Source organism: Jaculus jaculus, chromosome 1 (genome assembly GCF_020740685.1).
Source record: "Jaculus jaculus isolate mJacJac1 chromosome 1, mJacJac1.mat.Y.cur, whole genome shotgun sequence".
NCBI lineage: Eukaryota > Metazoa > Chordata > Mammalia > Rodentia > Dipodidae > Jaculus > Jaculus jaculus.
Window position 1 is genome coordinate 179,064,061 of NC_059102.1, and position 13,159 is coordinate 179,077,219.

General features: G+C 40.9%; 1 protein-coding gene across 1 annotated transcript in view; it reads left to right on the top strand.

Moving 5' to 3' along the window:
* The window catches only part of Ckap5 (cytoskeleton associated protein 5), a 150,870-nt gene that overhangs the window by 84,034 nt on the left and 53,677 nt on the right, over nucleotides 1–13,159 (top strand). Inside the window, exons 17-18 of the mRNA XM_004657215.2 lie at nucleotides 5,083–5,268; nucleotides 6,126–6,220. Of these exons, the coding sequence (XP_004657272.2) occupies nucleotides 5,083–5,268; nucleotides 6,126–6,220 (281 nt within the window). The remainder of the gene's footprint in view (nucleotides 1–5,082; nucleotides 5,269–6,125; nucleotides 6,221–13,159) is intronic.

Here is a 13,159-nt window from a genome sequence, read left to right on the forward strand (position 1 = left end):
GAACTCACAGCAGTCATCCTACCTCAGCCTCCTGAGTGCTGGGATTAAAGGCATACCCTACCACACTGAGTTTCATGCCACTTTTAAACCATTTTTTCATGTAGCTTCTAGATAGGTGAAAAGAGAATATCTGCTTTTAGCAAATACTCTCTTCCTTGATCCATAAAAAGGAATTTTTTTTTCATTGCTTTGAGACAAGATCTCATCATATATCCCAATCTAGCTTCAAACCACAGTCTCTCTGGCTCAGTTCCTGAGGGCTGGGATTACTGTTATGTGTATACCACCATACACAGCCTGGTAAGGAAACATCTTGTATGTGTATATTTTATAACAACTTTATTAAAGACTATAAAACCAAGTTTTAAATATATAATAAAGTAGCCAAGTATGATATGCATGCCTTTAATCCCAGGAATTAGAGGCCGAGGGAGGAGGATCACTGTTTGAGATCAGCCTGAGAGTATTTAGTGAATTTCAGGTTAACCTGGGTTCAGGTGACTCCCTGCCTGGGAAAAAAAAAAAAAAAAAAAGGCCTGGTGTCATGGCACATGCCAGCACTTAGGCTGTAAGTTTGAGACCATCCTAAGACTACTTATTGAATTCCAGGTCAGCCTGGACTACAGCAAGACCTTACCTTGAAAAACCAAATACACTAACTCTCTTTATCTGCCTCTTTCTCTCTTTCTAAAACCTCTCTCTCCCTCCTTCCTCCTTTCTCTCCCTCCCCCCTCCCTCCTTCCCTTTCCTGGTCAGTATGTATGTATGTATGTATGTATGTATGTATGTATGTATGTATGTATTTGAGATGTACACACATACACACAGATAGAGAGAATAAGCACATCAGGGCCTCCAGCCACTGCAAACAAACCCCAGATGTATGCACCACCACCTTGTACATCTGTCTTATGTGGGCTTTGCAGACAAGCAATTTAACCACTAAGCCATCTCTCCAGCCCTTGAATTTTTTTTTTAATACACGAATGAGAGGGAGGCTGGGGCTGGAGAGATGGCTTAGCAGTTAAGCACTTGCCTGTGAAGCCTGAGGACCCTGGTTCGAGGCTCAACTCCCCAGGACCCACATTAGCCAGATGCACGAGGGGGCGCCCACATCTGGAGTTCGTTTGCAGTGGCTGGAAGCCCTGGCGTGCCCATTCTCTCTCTCTCTCTCTATCTGCCTCTTCCTCTCTCTGTCACTCTCAAATAAATAAAAATAACAAAAAAAAATTAAAAATAAAAAAAAGAATGAGAGGGAGGGATGGGCATGCCAGGGCCTCCAGCCAGTGCAATTGAACTGCTGACACATGCACCACCTTGTGTACATGGGCGACCATTAGCACTTGCATCACTATGCAGCTTGCTTATGTGGTTTCTGGAGAGTGGAACGTGGGTCCTTAGGCTTCGCAGGCACATGCCTTAACTAAGCCACCTCTCCAGCCCTCAACTTTTTTAGTGTTGTCACTGATGTTACTGTGAACATTTGTATACAGTTTTTTTTTTGTTTTTTTTTGGTTATTGTTGTTTTGTTTTTTGTTTTTAGAGTTAGGGTCTCACTCTGCTACAGGCTGACCTGGAATTAACTCTGTCGTGTCAGGGTGGCCTTGAACTCATAGCGATCCTCCTACCTCTGCCTCCTGAGTGCTTTGTAGTTTTTTAAACATTCATCTCATTTGTAAGGAGAGTGAAAGAATCATACCAGGGCTGCTTGCCACTGTAAACAAATTCCAGATGCATGTGTCACTTTGTGCATCTGGCTTTACATGGGTACTGGGTTCTCAAACCCATGCCATCAGGTTTTGCAAGCAAATGCCTTTAACTTCTGAGTGATCTTTCCAGCCCGTCCTGTAAATTTTTTTTTTTATTTGAAATAGGGTCTTGCTCTAGCCCAAGCTGACCTGGAATTCAATATATAGTCTCAAGATGGCCTGGAACTCACAGCAATCCTTCTACCTCTGACTCCGGAATGCTGGGATTAAAGGTGTGAGCCGCCACAGCTGGCTAATACTGTGTACTAATTTTTACTTTACATGTAGGTTCAGTTCTCTTCTGTTTATATCTACTTGTGGATTAGGTAGGGGTATAAGTTATGTATAATGTTTAAGTTATATATATATTTATTTTAGAGAGACAAAGAATTGACACACCAGGGCCTCAGCCACTTAAATCAAACTCCAGATGCACCACCTAGTGGGCATGTGTGACCTTGAGTTTGCCTCACTTTTGTGCATCTGGTGTGGGATCTGGAAAGTTGAACATGGTTCCTTAGACTTCGCAGGCAAGCGCCTTAACTGCTAAGCCACCTCTCCAACCCTAATGTTTTATTTTTGATGAATAAACTGTTTCCCATACTGACAATAACATTTTATGTTCACATGAATAATACAAAACTTCCAAGCCATGAATGGTGGTTCACACCTATAATCACAACATTGGAGAAGCTGGGGTAGGAGGACTGCTAGTGAGTTTGAAGCTAGTATGGGGGCTACACAGAGAATTCTAGGTAAGCAAGAGCTGCAGTGAGACCCTGTACTCCCACCTGCCAAAGCAATCTGTTTTCTCTGTATCCTTGCCAATAATTTTTATATTTCATTTATTTATGTTTTCTTTCAATATTTTCCTTATTTACAAGAGAGAGAAAAAGGAGAATAAAAGGGGCACACCAGCGCCTCTAGCCATTGCAAGTGAACTCTAGTTCCATGCGCCACCTTGTGCATTTGGCTTTAAGTGGATTTGGGGAGTCAAACCCAGGTCCATAAGTTTTGTAGGCAAGCACCTTAACCACTGTGCTTTCTCTCTAGTGCATATTTAATTTTTTGATTACTGTCATCCACAAGAATATGAAGGAAGTGCCATCTCATTGTAGTTTTGATTTGCAGCCCCTGGTGTATCTGCTTAGTTATAGCTTAGTAGTCAGCTCATGATTAGAATTTTTTGTGTGCTTCTCACTCTTTGCCAAGGGATTTTCAGAGTCTGCTGATAACCAGGTGTGGTAGTTCACACCTTTAGTCCCATAACTTGTTGAATTAGGCAGGAAGACTGCCATGAGTTCAAAACCAGCCTGGGCGATAGATGAAATGTTGTCTGGAAAAGATAATTAAAAAGTAAGTAAATCCTCTGAAGTCTGTGCTATGTATGAAAGCTTGTAAAGGTTTTGTATATGCATCTGTAATAGTAAACCTGAGGTATGCAGTCAGTATGGTTTATATATGTGTGTTCATATCATTGCAAAATTCATAGAGGCTGGATATGGTGATACATGCCTTTAATCCTAGCATTTAGGAGTCAGAGATAGGAGAATCAGTGTGAGTTTGAGGCCAGCCTGGGACTACAAAGTGAGTTCCAGGTCATCGTGGACTAGAGTGATATCCTGCTTAAAAAAAAAAAAATTCTAAAGAGAACTTAGAGATCATAGTTATCAGTTTATAATCTTCCATTTTTAAATTTTTATTTGTTTTTTATTTATTAGAGAGCAACAGACAGACACAGAAAGAGGCAGATAAAATCGGTGCGCTAGAGCCTCCAGCCACTGCAAACGAACTCCAGATGCATGTGCTACCTTGTGCATCTGGCTTATGTGGGTCCTGGGGAATTGAGCCTTGAACCAGGGTCAGTAGGCTTCACAGGCAAGTGCTTAACCACTAAGCCAGCTCTCCAGCCCCATTTATTTATTTATTTATTTATTTATTTATTTATTTATTTATTTATTTATTTATTTATGGGAGAGAGAGGAGACAACAGAGAATGGGGGTACCACAGCCTTTAGCCACTGCAAATGAACTGAAGACACTTGTGCTACCTTGTGCATGTGGCTTACATGGCTCTTGGGGAATCAAATCTAGGTCCTTTGGCTTTGCAGCCAAAGCCCCTTAACCACTAAGCCATCTCTCCAGCCCTGAGACTACATAGTGAATGGAGTAAAATGCTACTTCAAAAAGCTACAAAAAAATTCACACACACACACACACACACACACACACACACACACACATGAATATGTACATACATGCACCCACACACATATACACACAATTTTTTTTCGAGGTAGGGTCTCACTCTATCAGGCTGACCTGGAATTCACTATGTAGTCTCAGGGTGGCCTTGAACTTTCTGTGATCTTCCTGCCTCTGCCTCCCGAGCGCTGGGATTAAAGGTGTGTACCACCACGCCCAGCTTATATATACAATTTTTAAAAATCAAATTTTAAAAAATCGGGAAAGATGGCTTAGCAGTTAAGGCATTTGTCTGCAAAGCCTAAGGGCTGAAGTTTCATTTCAACAGGTCCCACATAAACCAGCTGCACAAGGTGGCGAATGCATCTGGACTTCGTTTGCAATGGCTAGAGCCCCTGGTGTTCCCATTCTCTCTCTCTCTCTCCCTCCCTCCTTCTCTGTCATAAATACATAAAATATATATATATATATTTTGGTTTTTCGAGGTAGGGTCTCACTCTGGGTCAGGCTGACCTGGAATTCACTATGTAGTCTCAGGGTGGCCTTGAACTCATGGTGATCCTCCTACCTCTGCCTCCCGAGTGCTGGGATTAAAGGCGTGCGCCACCACACCCGGCACATAAAATATTTTAAAATATTTTTATTCATTTATTTGCAGACAGAGCAAGAAAGAAAGAATGGGCTCTCTTAGGCCTCCTACCACTGCATATGAAATCCAAATGCAAATGCCACTTTCTGCGTCTGGCTTTACATGGGTGCTATGAAATCAAACCTAGGCCATCCTGCTTTGCAAGCAAAAGTGCCTATAACATCTGAACCACCTATATCCTCAGCCCCAGCTTTCATACTTATTTTAAACATTTTCTTATTTATTTATTTAAGAGTGAAGGATGGAGAGAGAATCTCTTTTTTTTTGAAACATAGAGTTGGATATAATGTTTTCTGTGTTTTCCTTGCCAGTTAACCACTTTAATAAGTAACAATTAAAGAATGAAATTATTTTTGCTTCATTGTTTTAACTTTTGAGTTCATTTTGGTGTACTTATTGATCTAGCAATTTCCAACTGCTATATAAGTTAGTAAATGTCTTTGTCTTACTCAAAATATTTTGATACTTACTCTTGTTCAGGTGATGCAAATGAAGCTTCACATAGTTGCTTTGATTGCCCAGAAGGGAAATTTTTCTAAAACTTCCGCTCAGATTGTATTAGATGGTCTTGTGGACAAGATTGGAGATGTGAAATGTGGGAACAACGCAAAAGAAGCTATGACAGCAATAGCTGAAACTTGTATGCTGCCATGGACAGCTGAACAGGTTAGTGTTTCAGAGCTTTCTCTCCCTAGTTGTCTTCATTTTCCCCTAAATTTTAGTTTAGGCTTAAACATTTATTCTTTCATTTAATCTTTTTAAAAATTTATTTATAGGCAGTGAGAGCGAGAGAATGCCAGGGCCTCCTGCCACTGCACATGAACTTCAGATATATGCACTACTTTGTGCATCTGGATTTACATGGGTACTGGGGAAGTAAACTCAGGCCAGTAGGCTTTGCAATCAAGTGTCTTTAACTGCAGGGCCATCTCTTCAGCCTAAACTTTTAGTGTTATATAAAATATTTTCATAATATATTAGTGTGTGTGCCACCACACCCAGCTTATTTTTTTACTTTTTTACTTTACTTTATTTGAAAGGGATTGGCCCATAGAGAAGGAGAGAGAGAATGGGCATGCCAAGGCCTCTAGCCACTGCAAATGAATTCCAGACACTTGCACCTCCTTGTGCATCTGACTTACATGGTTCCTGGAGAATCAAACTGAGGTCATTTGGCTTTGCAGGCAAATGCCTTAACCACTAAGCCATCTCTCCAACCCTATTTTTTAGTTTTAATAATTTACCATTGCTTGCCTGCAAAACCAAAAGACCCAGGTTTGATTCCCCAGGACTCAGGAAAGCCAGGTGCACAAGGTGTCACATATGTGTGGTGTTTGTTTGCAGTGGCAGAGGGCCCTGGCTTGTCCATTCTCTGTCTGTGTCTATCTGCCTCTTTCTGTCTCTCTCTCTCAAATTGGGAAAAAAAAAAAAGTGCTTAACATACACATGCTTTAAAGTCATGCTTTATTTCCATAAGAAAATTGGGAGACTATGTAGGTCTAATGTGTTTTCCATTGTTCCAGGTTATGTCAATGGCTTTCTCACAAAAGAATCCCAAGAATCAATCAGAAACTCTGAATTGGTTATCAAATGCAATAAAAGAATTTGGTTTTTCTGGGTAAGTCAGAAAGAGTGGAAGATGAGTAAATGTCTTGCCACTCTCTGGTGCTTATATTTCTCTTTGCTATCTCTGCCTGTTTCTGGTTACTAGCTATCCCATAGAAAAGCATATTCCAATATATTTCTAGTCCAAGACATTTCAGAATTACTACACATTTGTTAAAACAAGAAAGACACAATGATGACTTAAATGCTGTCAAATCGTATAGTAAGGGATGGGCAAGTGGATCAACTGTTAAAGGCACTTGTTTGCAAAGTTTGCTGACTCAGGTTCAATTCCCCAACACTCATGAAAAGCCAGATGCAAAAAGTGGCACATGAATCTGGTTGTTGCTTTGCAGCAGAGACGCTGGTCAACACACATGACAATAATTAAATTAAAAAATTTAATTTAAATTTTTAAAAAATATTTTATTTTTATTTATTTGAGAGACAGAGAGAGAAACAGAGAATGGGTACACCAGGGCCTCTAGCCATTGCAAAAAAACAAAACAAAACAAAAAAAAACCCACCTCAAGATGCATGCACCCACTTGTGCATCTGGCTATTTTATGCAGGCAAACGCCTTAACCACTAAGCCATCTTGCAAAGCCAAAGGACCCACGTTAGCCAGATACACAAGGGGGCACACGCATCTGGAGTTCGCTTGCAGTGGCTGGAAGCCCTGCTGTACCCATTCTTTCTGTGTTCTTTCTCTGTCAAATAAGCAAATAAATAAATTTATTTATTTATTTCTGTTTTTCGAGGTAGGGTCTCACTCTGGCCCAGGCTGACCTGGAATTAACTATGTAGTCTCTGGGTGGCCACCTACTCATAACAATCCTCCTACCTCTGCCTCCTCTATATGCTGGGATTAAAGGCATGTGCCACCATACCCGTCTTCCTAAATAATTTTTATTTTTGTTTTTGGTTTTTGGTTTTCAAGGTAGGGTCTCACTCTAGCTCAGGTTGACCTAGAATTCACTATGTAGTCTCAGGGTAGCCTCAAACTCATGGAGATCCTCCTACCTCTGCCTCCGAGTGCTGGGATTAAAGGTGTGCACTACCATGCCCGGCTTAAATAAATTTTTTTTTAATTTTTTTTTTTAATTTTTATTAGCATTTTCCATGATAATTCCCTCCCTCCCCACCCCCCACACTTTCCCCTTTGAAATTCCATTCTCCATCATATTACCTCCCCATCACAATCATTGTACTTACATATATACAATATCAACCTATTAAGTACCCTCCTCCCTTCCTTTCTCTTTCCTTTATGTCTCCTTTTTAACTTACTGGCCTCTGCTACTAAGTATTAAATAAAAATTTTAAATAAAATAAATTTTTTCTTTTAAGTGGCACTGGGTATCAAACCCAGGATTTTGTGCATGCTAGGCAAGCATGCTACTAACGGAGATATATCCCCAGCCCAAATGAATAAAGCTTAATTTAAGAAAAAAAAAAGAAAGATCCCTGGGGTTTGGAGAAATGGCTTAGCAGTTAAGGTGCTTGCCTATGAAGCCTAACAACTCACTCCCATGTAAACCAGACACACATGACACAAGTGCTCAGTGTCACTAATGCACACAATGGGGCGCATACAACTGGAGTTCATTTGCAGTGGCTGAAGGCCCTTGTGCATCCATTCTGTCTCTCTTTCTCTCAAAAAAAAAAAAAAAAAAAATCCATGGGCTGGAGGGATGGCTTAGAAGTTATGGTGCAGCAAAGCTTAATGATCTGAGTTTCATTCCCCAGTACTCACATAAAGCCAAATGCACAAATAGCACATTCAGCTAGAGTTTGTTTGCAGCTGTTAGAAACCCTGCTGTGCCTATTCTTTCTGTCTCTCTCTTCTCTCTGTCTCTCTTTGCTTGCAAATAAAAATATTTTAAAATGAATAAATAAAAATACTTTAAAAAAATTTTTTAAACAGACCCAGCTGAGCATGGTGGCACAACACCTTTAATCCCAGCATTCTGGAGGCAGAGGTAGGAGAATTCGAAGACTTTGAGTCCACCCTGAGACTACATAGTGAAATCCAGGACAGCCTGGGCTAGAGCTTGACTCTACCTTGGAAAACAATAACAACAACAACAAAAAGAAAGAAAGAAAGAAAGAAAGAAAGAAAGAAAGAAAGAAAGAAAGAAAGAAAGAAAGAAACTGGCCTGATGAGATGGCTTAGCGGTTAAGGTACTTCACTGTGAAGCCAAAGGACCCAGGTTTAATTCCCCAGTACGCATGTAAGCCTGGGGTTCATTTGCAGTGGCTAGAGGTCTTGGTGTGCCCATTCTCTCTAGCCACTTCTCAAATAAATAAATTAAAAAAAAAAAATCCTAGCCAGGCATGTTGGTACACACTGAAGGCAGAGGTAAAAGATTGCTGTGAGTTCGAGGCCACTATGAGACTACATAGTGAATTCGAGGTCAGCCTGGACTAGAGCAAGACCCTACCTCAAAAAAAAAGAAAGAAAGAAAGAAAGAAAGAAAGAAAGAAAGAAAGAAAGAAAGAAAGAAAGACCCACATACACTATTGCTTAATATATGAAGCAACTGTAGCACAGAGCACTTAACATCTCAATTAGGAAAATGCCAAAGCCAAGAATTAAATGCAGGATTTTGGCTTTCAGAAAATGGTGTAACTGCTAAATAAATTGCCTTTTTCTGTGCATTATTATTATTATTTTACATACTTAGAGTTCCAGTTACCTTCTCATTGCTGGGACAAAGCACTCAACCAAAAGCAGCTGATGGGAAGAAATTTTTTATTTTGGCTTACAGTCTTGAAGGGAATGAAAGCATGGCATGCTCAGAGGCTGGAGATCACCTCTGCCACCTCAAGAGGGGAAATAGCAGTAAAAGAGTGAGCTGAACTTTGTCCATGGGAAGCTGGCTATAGCACCCCTAAGCCTGTCCTTAGTAACACACCCCCTCCAGCAAGGATCCACCTCCTAAGTTACCATCAGATTAAAACCAAGCATTCAAAACACATGAGTTTATGGGAGACACTTAATTCATATTTTTTATTGACTACTTCCATGATTATAGACAAGAAACCATGATAATTCCCTCCCTTCCCCCACATCCCCCTTCACAAATCACTCTTCATATCCCCTGCCCCTCTCAATTAGTCTCTATTTTATTTTATTTATTTGCGTAGTTTGGTTTTTCAAGGTAGGGTCTCACTCTAGCTCAGGATGATGTGCAATTCTCTGTGTAGTCTCAAGGTGGCCTCAAACTAACAGCAATCCTCCTACCTCTGTTTCCCCAGTGTTGGGATTAAAGGTGTACACCACCATGCCCAGCTTATTTATTTATTTATTTTATCAACGTGCAGAGAGAGAGAGAGAGAGAGAGAGAGAATGGGCACTGTATCCAGCCACTGCAAACAAACTCCAGAAGCATGCCTCATGTGCATCTGGTTTATGTGGGTCTTGGGAAATTGAACCTGGCTTCTTTGGTTTTGCAGGCAAGCATCTTAGCTGCTAAGCCATCACTCTAGCCCATTTTTTAACCTCTTTGTATAATTTATTTATTTTTATTGACAGCTTCCATAATTGTAGACAATAATTCATGGTAATTCCTTCCCTCCCCCCTCTTTCCCCTTTGCAACTGCACTCTCCATCATATCCCCTTCTGCTGTCAGTCTCTTTTATTTTTTTATTTAATTTAATTTTGTTTATTTTTATTTATGTATTTGAGAGAGACAGACAGAGAAAGAGGCAGAGAGAGACAGAGACAGAGAGAATGGGTGCATCAGGGCCTCCAGCCACTGCAAATGAACTCCAGATGCATGTACCACCTCATGCATCTGGCTTAAGTGGGTATTGGGGAATTGAGACTCAAACTGGGGTCCTTAGGTTTCACAGGCAAGCACTTAAGACCACTAAGCCATCTCTCCAGCCCCTCTCTTTTATTTTTATGTCATCATCTTTTCTTCCTATTTTGATGATCTTGTGTAGGTAGTGTCAGGCACTGAGAAGTCATGGATATCCAGGGCATTTTGTATCTGGAGGAGCTCATTGTAAGGCGTTCTACCCTTCCTTTGGCTCTTATATTCTTCCCACCCCCTCTTCTGCAATGGACCCTGTGCCTTGGAAGGTGTGATAGAGATGTTTCAGTTCTGAGCACTCCTCTATCATTTCTCTGCACCATGGTGCCTTCTGAGTCATCCCATTGGCTTATTTGGCCTGGTTGACTAAATGTAAGGCTTGCAGAGTCCACTGTTGAGTATCTGCACTGGTGTATTCTCTTTCTGTCATGGAACTGCATGCAGTATATCCTTTTCCAGCTTTCTGTCAGCTAGTCTACACGAAGGAGGTTTTCAGCTCAGGTCCAGCAGGATTTCTCAGTGTCCTTGCAGCCCAAGTTTGTGGAATCTTCAGCAATAGGGTCTCACCATCTATTCCTGATGGGAAACCAAGAGCCTTGGCAATGGCCTGTAATGTTTTGGGGGCATCAGTGACCTCCCTGGCCAACAACTCCCTGGAAGGTATCCCGTCCCTGGCACTGAAAATTTTCTAGTGACAATCTATGGCTCCTGGGTGCTCCACTGTCCAAAAAAGTAGGTTTCCATGTGACTTACTTGTATCCTTTTAGATTTGATTAGCCTCCCTCTACCTTTTCTTCACTCATGCTCTTCTCCTGACCATACTTAAGCCTTTCCTCACCCCATTAATCTGTTCTACTTGCATGTATACAGTACAATCCTATTAAGTCCCCCCTCCTTCCCTTTCTATTCCCTATTTTTAATCATTTTATTTTATTGAGAGAAAGTGGCAGATAAAGAGAGAATGGGCATGCCAGGGCCTTGAGCCAATGCAAAGGAACTCCAGATGCATGCACCATCTTGTGCATCTGGCTTACATGTGTCCTAGGGAATCAGACCTGGGTCCTTTGACTTTTCAGGCCAAAGTACCTTAACTTGTAAACCATTTCTCCAGCCCCTCTCTTTTATTTTGATATCATCTTTTCCTCCTATTGTGAATGCTCTGTGTAGGTAGTACTAGGCATTATGAGGTCAAGGATATCCAGGCCATTTTGTGTCTGCAAGATTGCATTGGAAGCAGTCCTATCCTTCCTTTGGTTCTTACATTCTTTCTGCTACCTCTTCCACAATGGACCTTGAGCCTTGGAAGGTGTGATAGAGATCTTTCAGTGCTGAACACTCCTCTGTCACTTCTCAGCATTTTGGTGCCTTTTGAGTCATCCCAGAGGTCACTGCCATCTGAAAAGAGAAGCTTCTCTAACCAAAAGTGAGAATAGTATTAATATATGTGTATGAAATTTAAGAGAAGTGCTTACTGGGCAGTTTGGTGAGCATAATATATGCATTTAGACAGACACACCATAAGGGGTTATACCCCTAGGGCTCATGACCTCCCCCATCATAGGTTTTCAGTACCAGGCATGTATTCCTCCCATGGAGCAGGCTCCAGGCCAATTAGTAAGTGGTTGGTTTCCCCCATAACAATCGTGCTACTGTTGCATCCATTTGGCTCATTTGTTCTGGCTGGGCAAATTTAAGGCTTGCATTGTCCACTGTTGTTTATGGAACGCCTAATTCAAGCCACCACATTCTGCCCCTGGTTCCCATAAACTGATAACTCATTCAGTGATGTAAAATACAGTGCATTTAGTCCAACTTGTAGTCCTCATAGGGGTGGAGAGATGGCTTAGCAGTTAAGATACTTGACTGTGATGCCTAAGGACCTAGGTTAGACTCCTTAGAACCCAGGTAAACTGGATACATAAGGTGGTGCACATATCTAGAGTGGGTTTACAGTGGCTAAGGCCCTGGTGTGCTAATTCTCCCTTTCTCATACATAAATTTAAATAAATAATAGGAAGTCCATTGCTTAACAATTTAAAAAAAATAAGTCCTCATTGTTATGAATCCCATCACTGCTTAAACATTCCCATAGTGGAAGATCTTTTAACTGTTAGCCTATAAAAGCAAAATAACATAATGGTACAGTGTAACTATTCACACTGCAAAAGGTATCATTGGGCATAGCAAGGAAAGATGGAACTAATATAAGATCTAAAGCAAACAAGGCAAACAACAGTTTCCATATCTCTAAGTCTGACATCTCTAAACAGTAGTGAAGTCTCTTGAGTTCCAATTCTGGCCCCCCAACTAGGCTGCTTACATCTCAAAGAAAAATCCATTTCATACCACAACTCTCCTTGATAGCCATCCCATAGTACCAGCTGGCATCTTCACTGCAGCCCACAGTTCATCCTTTTGGCTCCTCAGGCCTCCATACAGATAATCCAACAACCCTGTCTCATACTGCCTAGTTGCCATTTCCAGAAAACAAAATCACATTGTGAATCCATTGATTCCCATCTTTTCTTCATTTATTATACTTCCATAGTACCAAGTGGGTTACCAAATTTTTAAACCTTGGAGGAATAAAGCCAACTTTGAAAAGCAGGGAAATGTGGCACTCAGGACCATATACTTTCAAAATAGGAAGCATTCTTTCTGCTTTCTCTATGCATAACAGTTGAACCATTCTCACTGGTTGTAATTTCTCAAACAATTGCAGCTGAATAGATGCTGTGTCCACCCTGAAACTTCTTTCTTTTTTCTTTTTCTTTCTTTCTTTCCCTTGTTTGTTTGTTTGTTTTAAATATTTATTTATTTGAGAAAGAGGGAGAGAATGGGCACATCAGGGCCTTCAGCTGCTACAAATGAACTCCAGAAATGTCCAGAAGACTGTAGTACGTAGGGCCTATGTAGGTGACTTGGAAATTGAACCCAAGCTGTCAGGTCTTATAAGCAAGCACCTTAAATACTAAGCAGTCTTTTCAGCCTCAGTAGTCTTCATTTAGCATAAAAGGATTAATCAGTACACAGATAGAAAGTATACTTTTTTGTTGTTGTTTTTTGAGGTAGGGTGTTACTCTAGCCCAGGCTGACCTGGAACTCACTATGTAGTCTCAGGGTGGCCTCA